The sequence below is a fragment of the Tiliqua scincoides genome, chromosome 7, assembly GCF_035046505.1.
Source record: "Tiliqua scincoides isolate rTilSci1 chromosome 7, rTilSci1.hap2, whole genome shotgun sequence".
Classification (NCBI taxonomy): Eukaryota; Metazoa; Chordata; class Lepidosauria; order Squamata; family Scincidae; genus Tiliqua; species Tiliqua scincoides.
Window position 1 is genome coordinate 32,410,724 of NC_089827.1, and position 16,142 is coordinate 32,426,865.

The 16,142-nt window shown below is 43.0% G+C and overlaps 1 protein-coding gene across 3 annotated transcripts in view; it reads left to right on the forward strand.

Moving 5' to 3' along the window:
- TAF3 (TATA-box binding protein associated factor 3) overlaps positions 1-16,142 on the forward strand; it is a 196,055-nt gene that overhangs the window by 127,088 nt on the left and 52,825 nt on the right. For all 3 annotated transcript variants that reach the window (XM_066634193.1, XM_066634194.1, XM_066634195.1), the window contains exon 3: positions 14,079-15,880. In XM_066634193.1, the coding sequence (XP_066490290.1) occupies positions 14,079-15,880 (1,802 nt within the window). The remainder of the gene's footprint in view (positions 1-14,078; positions 15,881-16,142) is intronic.

Sequence of the window (16,142 nt, forward strand, 5' to 3'; positions counted from 1 at the left end):
AGTTGTGGTAGAAATTTGTATTAACCACAGGGGACCATAAATACTATCTCCAGGTCACCAGTGACAACCATAAATCCCTGTGCATCTCACTTACTCCATGCTGGCTGGGATAGACAGAATCCACCTCCTTCTTTAGTCTTACATCTTCTTTGGTCTTACATCATAGTCTTGTTTTTACAAGGGGAGAGGCGGGATATAAATATTTTAGATAAATAAAATAAATTCAAGGCATATGGATATGCACGGAGAATCTCAGCAAATCAGAACTGTGAACAGTCATTTCACAAAATGGAAAACAGAAAGATTTTCACTTGTTCTGAGTGTTGCCAAAGCTTGGCATGAATTAAGAGGTTGGTTCTGTCTTCTCCTGTACTTTGGAACCAGGTTAGTTTTTCACTTCATGCTAGACTTCACAGACACCCAGAAACAATGGGAGGAAATGCAGCCAGTATGTATGAGAAACAAAAACACACACCCTGAATCCTCTGCACATGTCAGGGTCTTAAAAAAGCCCCCTCCCTCGTTGATCTTAATATTCAAATGCATGTCAGATGCAACAGAAATCTCTGTTCTCTGTCCCCTCCCCTTGCCATTTGGAATTACAGCGAGTGGGTACCTAGACAATGGCTGTTTTCATTGTGACCCCTCAGTTGTGAATGTGCCACATATTACTTAGTCTGAAGGGTTCCAAAGCTACACCAAGTCTTCTTCCTGCTACTTAGGGGATGGAAACCCACCAGTAGCTTCTGCATTATCTTTTTTCAGACAATATCTTTTGGTTTCCTTTCTAGTATCTCACTTTTGCACCACTTGCCCCATTTGCCTAGTTTTTGCAAGGTTTGTGGTGCTGCAAGGAGGCAAAATCTGTGGTTTTCCCAAACATGTCTCCTTTGTTGCATTCCATGAAGAATTGATGCTGTTCTTTGGGGAATGTGAGAAGAGTGGGTGTGGAGGAATGGTGGCAAAAACAGTATGTTGGGCTTTGATGCTTTCAATTTCTTGCAGTGGACAAGATGTTCTAATTGTAGAGATCCATTAAGTTTTGAGCACCAAGAACTTGAGATCTGCAGGGGCCTTTTATAAGTCACTTCATTGTCTGTCTAGCCCAGCCTAGATCTGGTTTACCCTGTGCCAAAAGATACTTGGCTAATTGAGCTATGAATACCTTCCTGTGCTGCAATGTGTCAGAAGTGAAGCATCTGTATTGATAGTTTTTAAAAAAAAACACCTTCATTTTAGTGAGAGCAGAACAACTTGTATGTGCTCAAAAGAAATTTGTCTTGTACTGCCAATTTGTAGACGCACCTGGCAGAGGTGTGCTGTGCAAATTTCAGTATCTTTCAATCTAGGCTTTCATGCTGCTTCTTACCATGCTCTCTGAAGTTGGCTTTGAGTAAGAAAAAGCAAGCAAGAGTGGGGGATATTATCTATCTAGCAAGAGTGGGGGATATTAATGGCCTACTATGGAAGTAGGCAGGAATTTATATCTTTTAAGCAAGGATTTCCTACAAAAGTTATTCTGAAATGGGAAGTATGCAAGAAGCCTCCTGAGCATGTAAATAGATGAGAGAGGGAGGATATGGCAGCTACCTTGCCTTCTTTCTTACATCCCTGACAGTGGAAACACATAGATGGGACAGTGAGGATCATACTGTGCATTCTGCTTAGGTATGTGCCAAAGAGGTTTCGTGTGTACCCAAAATGTAAGTGCCTGAATTTCAACTTAAGCAATATTGGGGTATTACTCATGTCAGCCTTCAGTTAAGCCATTCCTGCCCAACGTTGCATATACGCAACATGGATCAAATTGGTACACCTGTGGGCTGGGCAGAAATGGGTTAATAGGTTTTAAGAGGGCTGCCAATGGACTTGCATTATTTTTCCTAGTAGTGTTTTTAGTTCAGGGATGGCCAACATGCTACACATGTGCTACTAGTGGCACATGGACACTTTCTAAGTGGCACACACAAAGTTGTCAAATATTTTTGGAAAACATTTGAATAATAACAAAGAAAGCACCCCCGCAGTTTACAGTTTGCTTGATTGCTACTCTTGAAACAGCACACCCGCAAGTTTCTTTCACTGCGCTGGGCATACTCAGGGCAGCCACACCTATTCTGCTTGATTTACTCTGGTTGGAAAATGGGGAGAAAAGTGGAAAAAGAATGATGGACTGGAGAGAAAGACTGTAGGGCAGGTGCTGGAGAGCTGCATTCTGCTAACTGGTGGGTTACTCACCCAAGAAGGCCTTCCACAGCCCTTACCCAAGGGCTGAGGAAGGCAGGGGGGCTGAGTGGGGCAGTGCAGAGATGACCAATGAGATCAGCAAAGCCCAGGGGGAAAAATCGTCCATGAAGAGATCCTGGGTGAGATCAACTTTGAAGGTGTGCAAGCAGAGGGGGCTGGGTAGTTCACAAGGGCAATGAACACAATTTATATGGACTTTGGAATGGGTCCTGCAGGATCGGACTAAAGTTCAATTTAGAACACCTTTCTGGCCTCATCAGCAGTCAGCCAGGTGTCTTTGGAAAGTCCCAAATAGGCAATAGCTCTCCCGTTTTTCTTGCTCTGCACTTTCTGGCAATTGGAGATATGCTGCCCTTGAATTTGGAGGTTCTATTTTAGCTATCATGGTAATTGCTAAAAGCGATGTTAAGTTGGAGTGGCACATTCAAGATTTTTTTACATAAAAAGTGGCACATGACATGCTGCAGGTTGGCCACCACTGTTTAGCTGTTGATCCACTTTCTTGGATCCAAATGACACATTCCATAGCTCCATGGTCTACAGACCTCCTTGCTATGAGTTCAGTAACAGGGAACCCAAGTCTATTCCCCGCCAGCCCATAGCACGCAGCACCACTGATGGAGCACTCACTCAGTGCTATGGTCGGGGGGGGGCTGATGTCCAGCCCAGGCCTCTGATGGGTCTCATCAGATCCAAACCAGCTATTCAGCTGCCCTAAGTCTGAGGAGAGTTGGGGGCATGTTGGGTTGGGAAAGGGGAGATAGGAACTTAGTATGTGCCACCACCAAGATCTTGCCCCAAAACACCCTCCACCTGGCTGATCACTGCCCTCAAACCGCTCACGATCCTTCCCCACATCACCTCCACTGCCTCCTTGCTTGCTCCAGCAGGTGATCTGCAGCCCACTGCTGGCAGTACAAAGCTTCCTGGCTACTATGCCATTGCTAGCAGGCTGCAGAATGGTGGCAAGTCCAAAGCGATGTCACATTACACCCATAGGATTGGGCCATTAGACTGTGATCCTATACACATTTACCTGGGAATAAATCCCATTGATGGGGATTTACTTCAATGGGGCTTACTTCTGAAGAGCCATACTTTGGATTGCGCTGTCATTGACTGATTCAACCCACCATTTTGAATAAACTGTGTAAGGTTAAATCTGATAGAAAACATGAATATGACAATACATGTTCCAAAGTAGGATTGACCAGCATCACTATTTTGCATATAAAGTATGAATTTGAACCATTCAAGATCTTTCTGCTGTGGTAACTTAAACTTGGAACATGTTTTGATTTTCAGATTTGTTATAGTTATTGTATATTGTTGAGAATGGTTATATTTCTCTCTCTCTTCTCCTCACCCATCAAGGAGGCCGTTTGGCCCACAAAAACTATGTCGGTCAATCAGCTCAGAAAACATCTGGTGCCATTTATCGTTTTTATTCATCCAAAGGTGCCAAATTTCTCCCTGCAGCTTTAAGGCTGCACACTGCTAAAACTAGGGTTCAATTGCTCTATGGCTCTGAGTTCGCCCCATATTTAAATACCAGGTCTTTGGAGGTGATCCAGACCAAATTTTTGTGCCAATTGATGTATGTTCCCCGATGTGTGCCAAACACTGTGGTCAGGTTGGAATCCGGTACCCCAAGTATGGAGATGTCGATGTGGCTAAATGCCTTACATTATTTTTTGAAGATTCTCTCGCGACAGGATAACTTTACTTATTTGATCTTTTCGGATCCTTTTGTAGGCACCTGGGAAAAAAGGTGCTTGGATCATTTCAAACTCTGCAATCTCTCCCCTGAGTCTTTAATGATGATGAGCCCGGGAGACGCAAAAGAAATTTTGCATCAGAGGTTGGTAGACCTTGAATTGAGATCTGCGAGAGCCAGACTTTCTGTGTATGTTTTTCTTGGGGATCAAGCTCTTGCATTTTCTGCTGCTAGATATTTTTATAATATTGTTATACCTAAATTTAGGATTGCTTTTACTAAAGCTAGGTGTAATGCACTTTTATCAGCAGTTTTTTTGGGGCGTTATGCAAGGCGTCCCTATTCAGAGAGACTGTGCCCCTGCCCTCAAAATGTGGTGGAGACAACTGCCCACATTGTTTTGCAATGTCCATACTATGACGATTTGAGATCTAAATTTATCTCCCCAATCTTCGGTATTGAAACGGGGATGCAGGTGGAGGAGCAGCTTGCTTTTCTGCTTTCTGATGTTTACTCGGATATATCACTCAGGGTTGCCCGCTTCTGTTATGCTGCACAGTTGGTAAGGAAGAAAATTGAGAGTGTAGACCTCTGATTTTATGATTTTACATATGTGTAACGGGGTGTTGGTTTTAATTCTGTGTATTTTGTTTTGTTGTTTGTGACGAGCTGGTCGGATGACCGTAAATAAAGTATCTATCTATCTCCTCACCCATTTCTTTCACTTCTCTTAGTTTGAAGTGCCCTCTTTTACTTTGAAGTTATCACACCTGGCTATGTTTCTTATCAGAATCATGCAATATGCGCAGTAGCAATGCTTGGTTTTGTGTGGAGGAACATTCCATCACATGGAGAACCTCACCTGCAATCAAAAGGAGAACAGCCAAGACTTGGTTGTTGGCATCCTTCAGTCTTGGAAGACTATGGTATCGCGCTCTGAACGGTGGTTCTGGAACAGAGTGTCCTCTCCAGTGCGCGAAGCCTGGGTAAAGTAGATATGGAGGATTGTTTCCCATGCAGCAAATCCCCCCTCTCCACGTCGCTGAAATGGTCCAATGGAAAGGCAGAGGCCAATACGGTTGGTTCCAGCAGCATTGCAGGAGTTGCCAGAACATGACTGTCTTCAGCCATGAACTGCCTCAGGGACTCCAGCTCCGGATTTTGCCTCGAGGTTGACTCCTGAAGCCTTTTCCATAACTGGATGTAGCCACAAGGCAGTGGAGGTTTGGGATCAGAGTTTTCCTTCTTTCAGATGAGCTGCCTTCCCAGGCTAACAAGTCCCATCTGCCCGGTGAAGACTTGGAGATCTCAGTGAAAACTAGACCTCAGTGTGGGCCTAATATAAGGTGATAATGGGCTTGCATAATACGGCATTTCTGCATCTAGGTCCTACCTATGTGTATCTGCTTTCCACCCAGAATGGGATTTGGCCACTTTTGAGAGGGCGTAGTTTGTTCCAACATTTCTTCTTCTACCCATCTTGTTTGGCTGCAAAAGAAGACTGCAGAACATTAGGGGCCACTGCTATATTGTAGGGAAGGGGACAGTCCAGGCCCATGTGCATTGTTCTATTTCGTAATGGTGCATTTGTTTTTGAATGATTGAATTTTGTGTTTGTTTTTTCAATAGGATATCATTCTTTTTTAGTTCAAATATCCTTCCCTGCAAGATTAAATAGGTAAGCACAAAGTAGAAAAACTGACCATCTGCTTCACTTCAAGAAAAAAAATCTATCTTAAATATTCTCATACACCCCCCTCCATGGGCAGTACACTTGAAGTGAAGAGTACAAATATTGGATGGATTTCCAATCTTTAGATAATAGAACATGACCTTCTTGTCAGAGAATCAGTGGAAAATCTTAGATGGCTCAGAAATTCCAACCCAGAAGCACTCGAAAGGAAGATTATTGAAATACTCCAGATACTGACATTGTCTCGGATGATCTCCGGATTCATATTTCTTTTATCAGGAACAAGCGGGTGTGAGAAATCTCACCTTAATACACACTATTACCATAGCTGTGCCCTTATTATACTATTGTAATCGGGCCCAAACCAAGAGCGGTGATTAACGATGGCAATTTATTGTATCTGAGGAAGGGAGAAAATGGGAGATGTTGTCGTTATCATAAATCATATCATAAATAACCAAAGAGAAGCCCTCAAAAAGCTTGTGTAGTGTCAGCAGTGAGGCACTTCCCAGTGCGTTCGCCCAGGATGGTAGCCATAGAAACCCCAAAGTCATATTGTTATCTTAGTCTTGCTGCAGTTATGTGATACAACCATATTAACATATAGATTAGGCCATTTATAATACTAGGTGTCATTTCAGGTTAGCTTGCTTATATAGCATTTTAGGGCTTGCTCTCTTTTTTTATTGTGCAGAATGTTAGAAAATGCTGCGTTTTCACAGGGCAGTCCTGAGCCATTTATAACCCATCAGTGTCATACGACTGTCAGCCTGCCTAATATACTCCTGTTATTGATTGATTGCAGCATGCAAGTTGTCACTGCCTAATTACCTTGTCTTTGCTAATAATTTCATTTTTAACAGGAAAAAAATGAAATATGTTTAAACAAAGAATACAGTGCATATACTTTACTGAGTCATTTGGTCCAAGGATCCTGATTTATGGCTGAGGTGCTGGCAAGCCAGGCTAGTGGAGAGAGGAGCCTGTTGCAAACCTGCTCAGCTTTGCATTTAGTTTCTGAGGCCTTTTGATTCTAAGTGCCCACTTTTTTTTGTCTTTGTTCCTACGAGGAGACTTTTCAATTTGCAAGTTGCAGACAACCTTGCAGAGTAAAATTTTATGAAGCTCTGTGGTGTCAATTGTCTCCCTCTGACACTTCACCTGCATCTCCACCACAGGCAGTGGCTTCCTCAAAGCAGGTGATCATGACACATATATATTCCATTCAGAGAGTCACCAGAATGAAAGTGATGCCTGCAAGGGGCACACCAAGCACTAATAGTCATAAGAACATAAGAACAGCCCCACTGGATCAGGCCATAGGCCCATCTAGTCCAGCTTCCTGTATCTCACAGCGGCCCACCAAATGCCCCAGGGAGCACACCAGATAACAAGAGACCTCATCCTGGTGCCCTCCCCTGCATCTGGCATTCTGACATAACCCATTTCTAAAATCAGGATTTCTAAAATCCCACTACAAGGGAGTCTGATGGCATCAATTATCTTTCTAAGAAGAAAGCAAAACATGTCAGACTCTGCTGAAAGGTCTTCGCCTGCTTGCTCTATCATCAACTATTATAGCAGTTCTGATTCTGATGGTGTCTCAGGCTTCAGTTTCTGCTAGGGCTCCCATTTTATGAGCCTATCTTGGAGCAATTTCAGTCAATTAACATGTCTGTGCCAGAGACACCATCCTGGACTCTACTCCTGGATCAAACACAGTCATGGTCCATTTCATTTTGAAGGAGAAATTATTGAGATATCTTGATCATTGTTCTTTCCAAGTATAGCTAGGCCTATGTCATCTATACCAAGAACTCAAATGGTCTCGGAGTCAAAGTCTGTTTTTCATTCTGGCAGCAGGATGCCATGTTGTAAACATGTTGTATTTGGAGGAAATTGAAGAATCTAAACATTTTTGTAGAGCTTTGGGATTCTGTCACATCAGATCACTGGAGGATCGCTGTAGTCAAGATTTAACTATGCCATAGAGCAGTGCTTCTTAAAGTATCGGCCACAGACCGGTGCCAGTCCACGTGCCATTGGCTGCCAGTCTGCAGAAAATCTAAGGCACTTGTGAGGGTGGCTGCTTCTCGCATTCTCTTGCCCGGTTCCAACATATCAGTGTCACTAGTTGCACTTGAACTGCAAGAGCAGAGGAGAAAAAGAAGACAGCCCTCTGTGTGAGGAGGAGGAAGTGGTAGCGACTGAGGAAGAGGTGCTGGCTTGAGCTCCATCTTTCAACCCAATGCCTTAGAAATAAGGGAGGATGTCTGAGTGCGGGATGTGGCTTTAACTGAGCAAGGAATCTGCAGCATGAGTCTAGTTTCCTGGGTAAAGAAAAGAAGCCAAAGCTGCTCGAAAGGATATCTTACTTCTTTCTCTTCCCCCACCCATTTACATTGGAGTCCTGTTGGTTGGTTGGTCCTTAGTCACAATCCGAAGCTTATTGTATGGATTAAAAAAGCAAAAAACCTGCATTCTTCTGAGCTTGATTGCACTTTTTATTACAGGCAGTAGCAGTTTTATCTCCAATTACTTGAAATCTTTGGACTGTATAGGTGTTCGTAAGATGGGCTACAGAGCTTAGTTTTTGTGTGCTGTGATTACTACACAGTATAGAGACACCAAGCTTTGCGCTGAAAGGACCTTACGACTTGCTTTAGCAGTGATATATATAACCGCACTTTTTAGTTTTGGTTTTGATGCTGATGGTGTCATATGTTGCAGTTGGAAGTATCTGGGACTCTATGCACCTGTAGGTGAGCCTCTGGGGCTCAAATTCTAACTTGCAGCACAAGCCTCTGCATGTCTACTCAGAAGTAAGTTGCATTACATTCAGTGGGGCTTACTCCCAGAAAAATGCATAGAGGATTTTAGCTTTTGAGCCCAATTCTGTCATTTCTATCTCCCATCAATGCAGCTGCTCCAAAATGGTGACCACTGCATCCTATGGTGAAGGGGCAGTTAACAGAGTTCTCCTCTAGTAAAGAGAACAATCATTCCTGTTACCCAGGGTAAGCCTCTACAGTGCAGACAGGTTTACTCAGACCTGCGACAACTGTTTTGCAGTTGCAAGTCCACATTGACCCAGGAAGGTGGTTAGGATATAGGTGGCAGTTAGGTTAGGTGGTGGTTAGGATATAGGATATATCACTCCTCCCTTCCCCCTGAGGATGTGAAAGAAGGCTAAATGGCAGTGATTATCACCTTCTCCATTCTTTTCCCCTCACTGCGCTCCTGGTGAAGGGAGAGATGGTTGCCTCCTAGTGAAGCCTAAGTGCCTGGAGAGAGACTGATTGCCTCTGTGCATTACAAAAAGTCAGCAAGGCTGTTTTTAAATCACCTGAGCAAAGGGACTTTTTTTTTTACATTGATTTGCTTTAGTGCCTTTTTGGCCATCCATGTGAGTTCTGGGAACGGAACCCTTGCAAGTAATGAGACTTAACCTGTAAATGGAATTGGATAAAGTTGACAATGTTAAATACATTTTCAGAAGCACATTTTATAATATTGATAATTATGCCATATCACTTAAGTACATACATACCTATGTACAAACATACTGTTATGTGTGTGCCTGATCATTTGAATCAAAACATTGCTTGTTGGCTATATGAGGTATAGATTCGAGAGGCTAGATAGCATGTTTCACATGAAATGCACAAGCCCATACTCACTCCACTTCTTTGCATATAAGACCCCACCCTAGCAGCCTGCTGTGAGTTACAGTCAAGAAGTTGAATAAAGAGCATCATATGGGTCTCTGCACATTTGTAATTTGGGACCCTTTCTGATCTCACTGATTTGAGAATGTAAGAAATACAGTGGGCCCTTCCTTATACTTGAGTTTAGCATCCATGGGTTTGACTCAACTCAGGTGCCAACCCATGCTGGAGGGCCTCCCAAACGTGACCAGAAGGTGCTTTTGGTCATGTCTGGGAGGTCCTTGAAGTCCTCCCTGTGGATTCAATTATCTGTGGATTTTGGTATTACCGGGGGGGGGGGAACGGAACCTAGTATCCAGGGAGGCCCCCATGGATACTGAGGGCCAACTGTAATACTATAAATTTTAATAATTATTTTCTGTCCTACCCTACTGTATCCCTTATGAGTTAGATAGAGATGATTGAGCAATATACACCTATGCCCAAACAGGCAATCGTTTCCTGCTTCATATGGCACCAATACAGTACTGGTCCTTCACACATTGGAGAAAAAAAATGCCATTCCCCTGAATCAGATAATTGTGAGAAGTTCTGTCATAGAGTTTACATACTTTCCTCCATTAAGCATCTTCTGCATCACTCACCACTCTCAAGTGCTGAAAGAAATATTAGCAGATGCTGCCATTGAGCCAGTGCCCCTCAGTCAGCATCATCGGAACTTCTACTCCAGTGGTTCTTGGATGTTTTAGACAGGAACCCACTTTTCATGATGACAATCTGGCCGGGACCCGCCAGAAGTGATGTCATTAACCTGAAAGTGATGTCATGCCCTGAAGTGACATCATCAAGCAGGAAGTGACATCACTGTGATACCAATGCCGGAAGTAATGTCATTAAGCAGGAAGCGACATCACTTCCAGGTTCTCACCTAGGAATTCATAAACTTCAAAAGACAAAAGAAAACTTTCCAGCACAGAAACTTTTCCGAATTCTCTGTCCCATGCTACCATTGTTACCAAGCATTCCACCTGTGAAATTCAATATACTTCTTGTAATGAGGTGTGTGTGAAGGGTGTGCTTGCTTCCGGCTAGTGTTGAGCATGGCATTGACATAGTTTGAATATGTCCATCAGTGTTCAAGGCACCTTGCAAACTAACTAACCTGAAGCCTCCCACAGACCCAGCAAAACCAGACTTGTCTGCACACCTATTAAGACGGGAGTCTTCCATTTCACCTAGCCCTCAGATCACCCACATGCTCAGTCCACTCACCCCACTTCTCCCACCCCTCCCTGTCCTGGGTGTCTCAGTGCTTTAGTTTTTTATTTGCTGCACATCAAAACTTTCACCAAGTGAATCCTTCTTTATGGGAGGGAAGATCCTTTTCTGAGCCCTGAATCCTCCCTTCCCAAACTTTGTTGCAAGTATCTTTTCAAAGGAGCCCATCTGAGGCAAGGGGGGGAAGGGGCAGCTTCAAACTCCCACCTGAAATTCAATTGGCAGGCTCTGCCCTACTCTGCCAATACAGCCATGCTCAGTCTCCTCAGGGAGACTTATTTAGCACCACACTGTTGGCTTTCTGAAGACACAGAATGTTTTGCTTCTTCTGGGCCTTTTAAATTGCTCTTTAAATTTAATTGCTGGTTTGATTGTTTTGATTATATTATGTATTGTGATTTTCTTGCTATTATGTCTTTTTTTAAATCACCCTGAAAATATGTATTAATGAATAGAATAGAAATCCATTGAATAAAATACATATTAATACTGATCCCTTCACACTAGAACACCTATGGCTTTTACCAGCCCCATCAATGTTTGAACTGCCTCTTGGAAAACTTCTTAATAAATAGCACTTGATGTGCAACTATCACATAGGAGTGGGAAGGAATAACTGTGGCACAATGCTTTGTGGATATGATCATAACCAATTTCTGGGGCTGGGGAAAAAGATTGTCCAGGCCCTTTGAAATTTGATGAGGGAATTTAAGGCATGTTAAGGTATTTTCCCAACCTGCCTCATGTCTATACTTTGAGGCTGATGCCTATGAATTTTTAAACATTTTTTCCCACTACCATCATTAATTTCTCTTGTAATTCATGTAATTATAGAACATGAGAGCATAATTCATACCCATAATAAATCAGAGAGTGATTGAACCAGATTTGTGGGACCTGCAGCAGCAAACTGGTGGCTCACTCTGTTACTATCAGGTGCCAACTTAGTCAATAGTGATTAGCTTTTGCCAACTTCTTCTTTTTTTCTTTTTCCCTAAGAGACAGAAATGTGCATGTCCATCCAAGCAAAACTGAACGTCCAAACACTTTTCTGTTTTTCACAGAAGGCTAAGACTTTATCCTCGAGCAAAGTCTCCACTCTGAACTGGCTGCTCTAAATCCTCTGGGCCTTGGCAAAACCTCAATTTGTTAGCTCATTTTACTTAATTTGTGATGCTGGCACAAATTCACACTTCGGCCCAGGGCTCTTGACAGTTCTAAATCAGGGCATTGACGTTTTTCAAGGAAGGGAAAGAGACATCTCCTCCCAAGACCTGAAAGAAACTCTTCAGAATGAAATTCTTTAAGTTGTATCAAAAGAAGAAGATTTTGCTGTTTCAGAATTTAACTCTTTTTAAGTTAAAATAACAAAGTTTCATGCTCACAGAAAAAAAATTCAAATATTTCTGGAGGTTTTGGAATAGCACTGGTAGCATCTGCATGTTGCTTTTAAAAACATCTTAAAACATTTAAAATGTTTTAAAAGACTTTTAAAAACATTTCACAGGTACCAAACTTCAAACGCAGCTGCATAAAAGAAGGCAGTGTCTCTTATGACATTACCTTTAGTAGTGTGGGAAGTCATTGCACCATATGTGCCTCCCAAATCACTCTTCTAACGTCAGAAAATCTAGGCCACGTGGGAGGAGCTCATAGTGCAGCTTCTTCCCTTGCCAGCATTCTTCCCACACTTCTCAGGAACTGGAGCAGTGCTGACATTGAGGAGGAGCCATATCATTTGTTCTTTTCACATGCCTTAGATCTTCTGGCATTGGGGAAGGAGTCTATGAAAGGGGTCTATGCTGCAGCAGCTCCCGTGTTGCTACAAAAAAATGAAGCAGTTGTTATATAGATAGGTAGATGAAGATGCAGAGATTATTTATTTACAAATTTATATCCCACTTTAATCTCCCAAGTGGGCATTCAAAGCTGCTTACAAAAAGTCAATTAAAACAGCAAATATAATATAAAAAATATAAATATTTACAGTCCCTAGAAAAAAGTATATAATCTAATTAAAAACCAGGACCAAAGAGCAGAAAAACCAGCAAACACTAAAAAGAATGCAAAACCATAAAATGAACGCTTAAAAACTTTAAACATTCATTTAAAAAAAGCTAGAACCTCAGAAGGTGAGAGTATAAAGAAATTTCTAAGCCTCACTGGAAAGCCTCTAAGGAGGGAGCAGTTCATAAACTGAGAGGAAGGGAATTCCATAGAATTGGTGCCACTATGAAGAAGGCCGTACTCCTTTCTACCATCCCACCCACCTCCATAGGTAGCAGTACCTTTAAAAGGGCCCTCTCAGATAACCAGAGAGGATAAGCTGGATTATATGGAAGATGGTAGTCTCAAATATCCTTGCCCCAAGCCATTTAGAGCTTTAAAGGCCAAAACTAGCACCTTGATTTAGACCTGGAAACGAATGGGCAGCCAGTGCAGCCGCAGGAGCAGCGACCCAACAGAGTCAAACCCTCCCTCCAGCAAGCATGTAGGCTGCCACATTCTGCACTAGTTATAGTTTCTGAACCATCTTCAAACGCAGTCCCATGTAGTGCCCCACATAGAGATTGTGCAACAGTCGCAGAACCAGAAATGGTTCTAGTATTGAAGCATGTTGTTAGCCACACATCTGGACATAAACAAAAAGTACCAACTTTAGGAGACATTTGGATGTCAAATGGCCACTAAACCATTTGGATGACTAAACCATATCACTTTCAGAGGAGTTCGTCTGCAGCCATTTCCTTGGTCCTTTAGCTCACATCCCTCATGACTAGCATCCTTTCTCCAATTATGTTCGATCCCCGTAAGGAATAAGTAGGGGAGCCAGCTCATCACTGGCACGCACTGTCGCAAACATGCCATAAGGCATTTTTGCTAGTCCGTACCGCAGGCCCAGTGCAGGAGCAAGCCAGTGCTGGGCCCGCATTCCATTACCAGGCAGTCACCCAGACAGCCTGGTGCCAGAGAGGTGAGTGGAGGTGTGGGGGGAGGCAGGGAGGAGGCATTCTGAGGTGGATGAAGGCAGGCTAAGAGCAGGAGGAGGCATGGTGGGGGAGGGAGCAGGGAGGGAGGGGAAGGGACTGGTGGAACTCTGCTCCACTCCACCAGATCCTGAGCCCTGTGTGGGACTGCACAGTCCAACATGGGACTCTCCAATTCTGCGGCAGCTCCAGAAGAATCCAGTAGCCCCATTGCAGAGCTGCTTCCCTTACCTGGGAGAAGGGAACGAAAATCCCCTTCCCCTGAGGAGCTGCTGCCAGCTGCCTGGTTGCACTCAGGATGTTGCGGTAGCCCTCAGGATTGGACTGCCCATTTCTATAATCTTTATTTAATTAAATATTGTGTTAATTATTGAATGCATTTGTTAAAATCAGTTAATCAGTCTCTGTAGGTTTTTCTGGCGACCTCTTTATAGAAAGTTGGTTTTAAGTATACTAATGATTTTTCAATTTCTTATGTCTCATAACAGAAGAGGAGGAGGAACAAGTACCAACTGATGGAGGAACATCAGCAGAAGCCATGCAAGTTCCATTGGAGGAGGAAGGAGAAATGGAAGAAGATGAGACAATTAATGATGAAAATTACCTAAACAAGAGACCATTAGAAAGTCCCGAATCTGAGGAAATGCTATCTGTGAAGCGGCCAAAACTCTCTAGCATGAAAGGCGATGCTCTGGATGGGGTTTTGGAACCACGTGAACCTCTTAGTTCAATAAATGCCCAGAAGGTACCCCCAATGCTCTCTCCAGTTTGTATTCAAGATAATGCAGATCTAGTTCCTCTCTCTCCAGAACCACCCATACTGGCTCCCATTGCAAAATCACAGTTGCCAATTCCCAAACCATTGGAATCGAAAGCATTTGCAGCTAAAGCAAAGGTGAAAACAAGCTCTCCAGGGCAAAAAACTAAAATGCTGAAAGTGTCGCCAACCCCAGCAACTACTGGAAGCCCCATTCGTTCTCCAAAAACTGGACAGAAAGAGAAGAAATCTCCAGGTCGGGCCAAGAGCCCCAGAAGTCCTAAGAGTCCAAAGATTCCAGTTCATGTTCCTCAGGTAGTAATTAAGCAGGAGATTCCAAGTAGAATCCCAGTAGCGGCATCTAGTGAAAAAGTGGGAAAAGAGATTATTCAAGTAAAACCAGGGCCAACCCCACCTGAGCCAGGGAAACCAAGCACTGAGAATTCAACAAAGAAAGTGGCTGTGATTGACAAGACAATTGATGATTCAATTGATGCTGTAATTGCTCGTGCATGTGCTGAACGGGATCCTGACCCCTTTGAGTTTTCCTCAGGCTCAGAATCAGAGGGAGATGTTTTTACCAGCCCTAAAAGACTCTCTGTATCAGAGACGACAACACCTAAAGCTTCTATTTCAGCCAACAGTAATTTAAATAAATCAGGAGGCACCCCAGTTCCTCCCTCTGGTGGAACGTCGAGTTCAGACATTTCATGGACAATGGACGACTCTATTGATGAGGTCATTCGGAAAGCCAAGATGGGTACTCCTGCAAATCTACCTGCAAACTTCCCTTACTTCTCATCTCCTTCTGCTTCTCCTCCAACTCCAGAGCCTTTGCTCAAAGTTTACGAAGAGAAAACTAAACTGGCCTCATCAGTAGAGGTGAAAAAGAAGTTGAAAAAAGAGCTGAAAACAAAAATGAAGAAGAAAGAGAGGCAGAAGGATAAGGAGAAGAACAAAGAGAAGAGCAAAGACAAGGAGAAAAAGGAGAAGGATAAAGACAAGGAGGGTGGGAAAGAAGCAAAATTTCCATGGAAAGATCTAATCAGAGATGATGATTTGGATTCCTACAAGTTCAAAATGAAAGACTTTGATGATGACACAAAAATGAAATTAAAGGATGGCAGTACCAAAAAGGAGCGGGAGAAGCATAAAGACAAGAAGAAAGATAAAGAAAAAGGGAAGAAGGACAAAGAAAAGAAAGACAAAGATAAAGTTAAAAACAAAGAAAAGATTAAAGCCTCATCAGCACCTCTTGTTCTGCCTTCCAAAGATTTACCTTTGCCCTTATTTAGCACCCCAGCTTCCATGAAGCTCCCACCAATGCTGCCACCCCTCTCAGCAACACTGCCTGACAAACTGTTTGAGGAAAAAGAGAAACCAAAAGAGAAGAAGAAAGACAAAAAAGAGAAGAAAAAGAAGAAAGAGAGGGAGAAGGACAAGGAGAAGGAAAAAGAAAAGAAGGAGAAGGAAAAAGAAAAAAAGGAGAGGGAGAAAAAAGAGAAAGAAAAAGAGAAACACAAGCATGAGAAGGTAAGACATTGATGGGGAGGGAGGCCTTAGTTCTCAACTTTCTTCACAAGTCCAAGGCCCAAGTTGCTTACAGTCTGAATTTAGACAGCGGGATGAGATGGGGTGAGCAGAGATGCACCAGTTACATAGTTGGGCTTCCCAGAATGTATTGGGAAGGGTTCATATCTTAGTGATGACCCCCAGCTATCTGCATTGCTGAGGGGCATCTGTATTGCCTTGGTGTCCTTTCTTTTAACCTTTTCCCCACTTTCAGTGAGATATT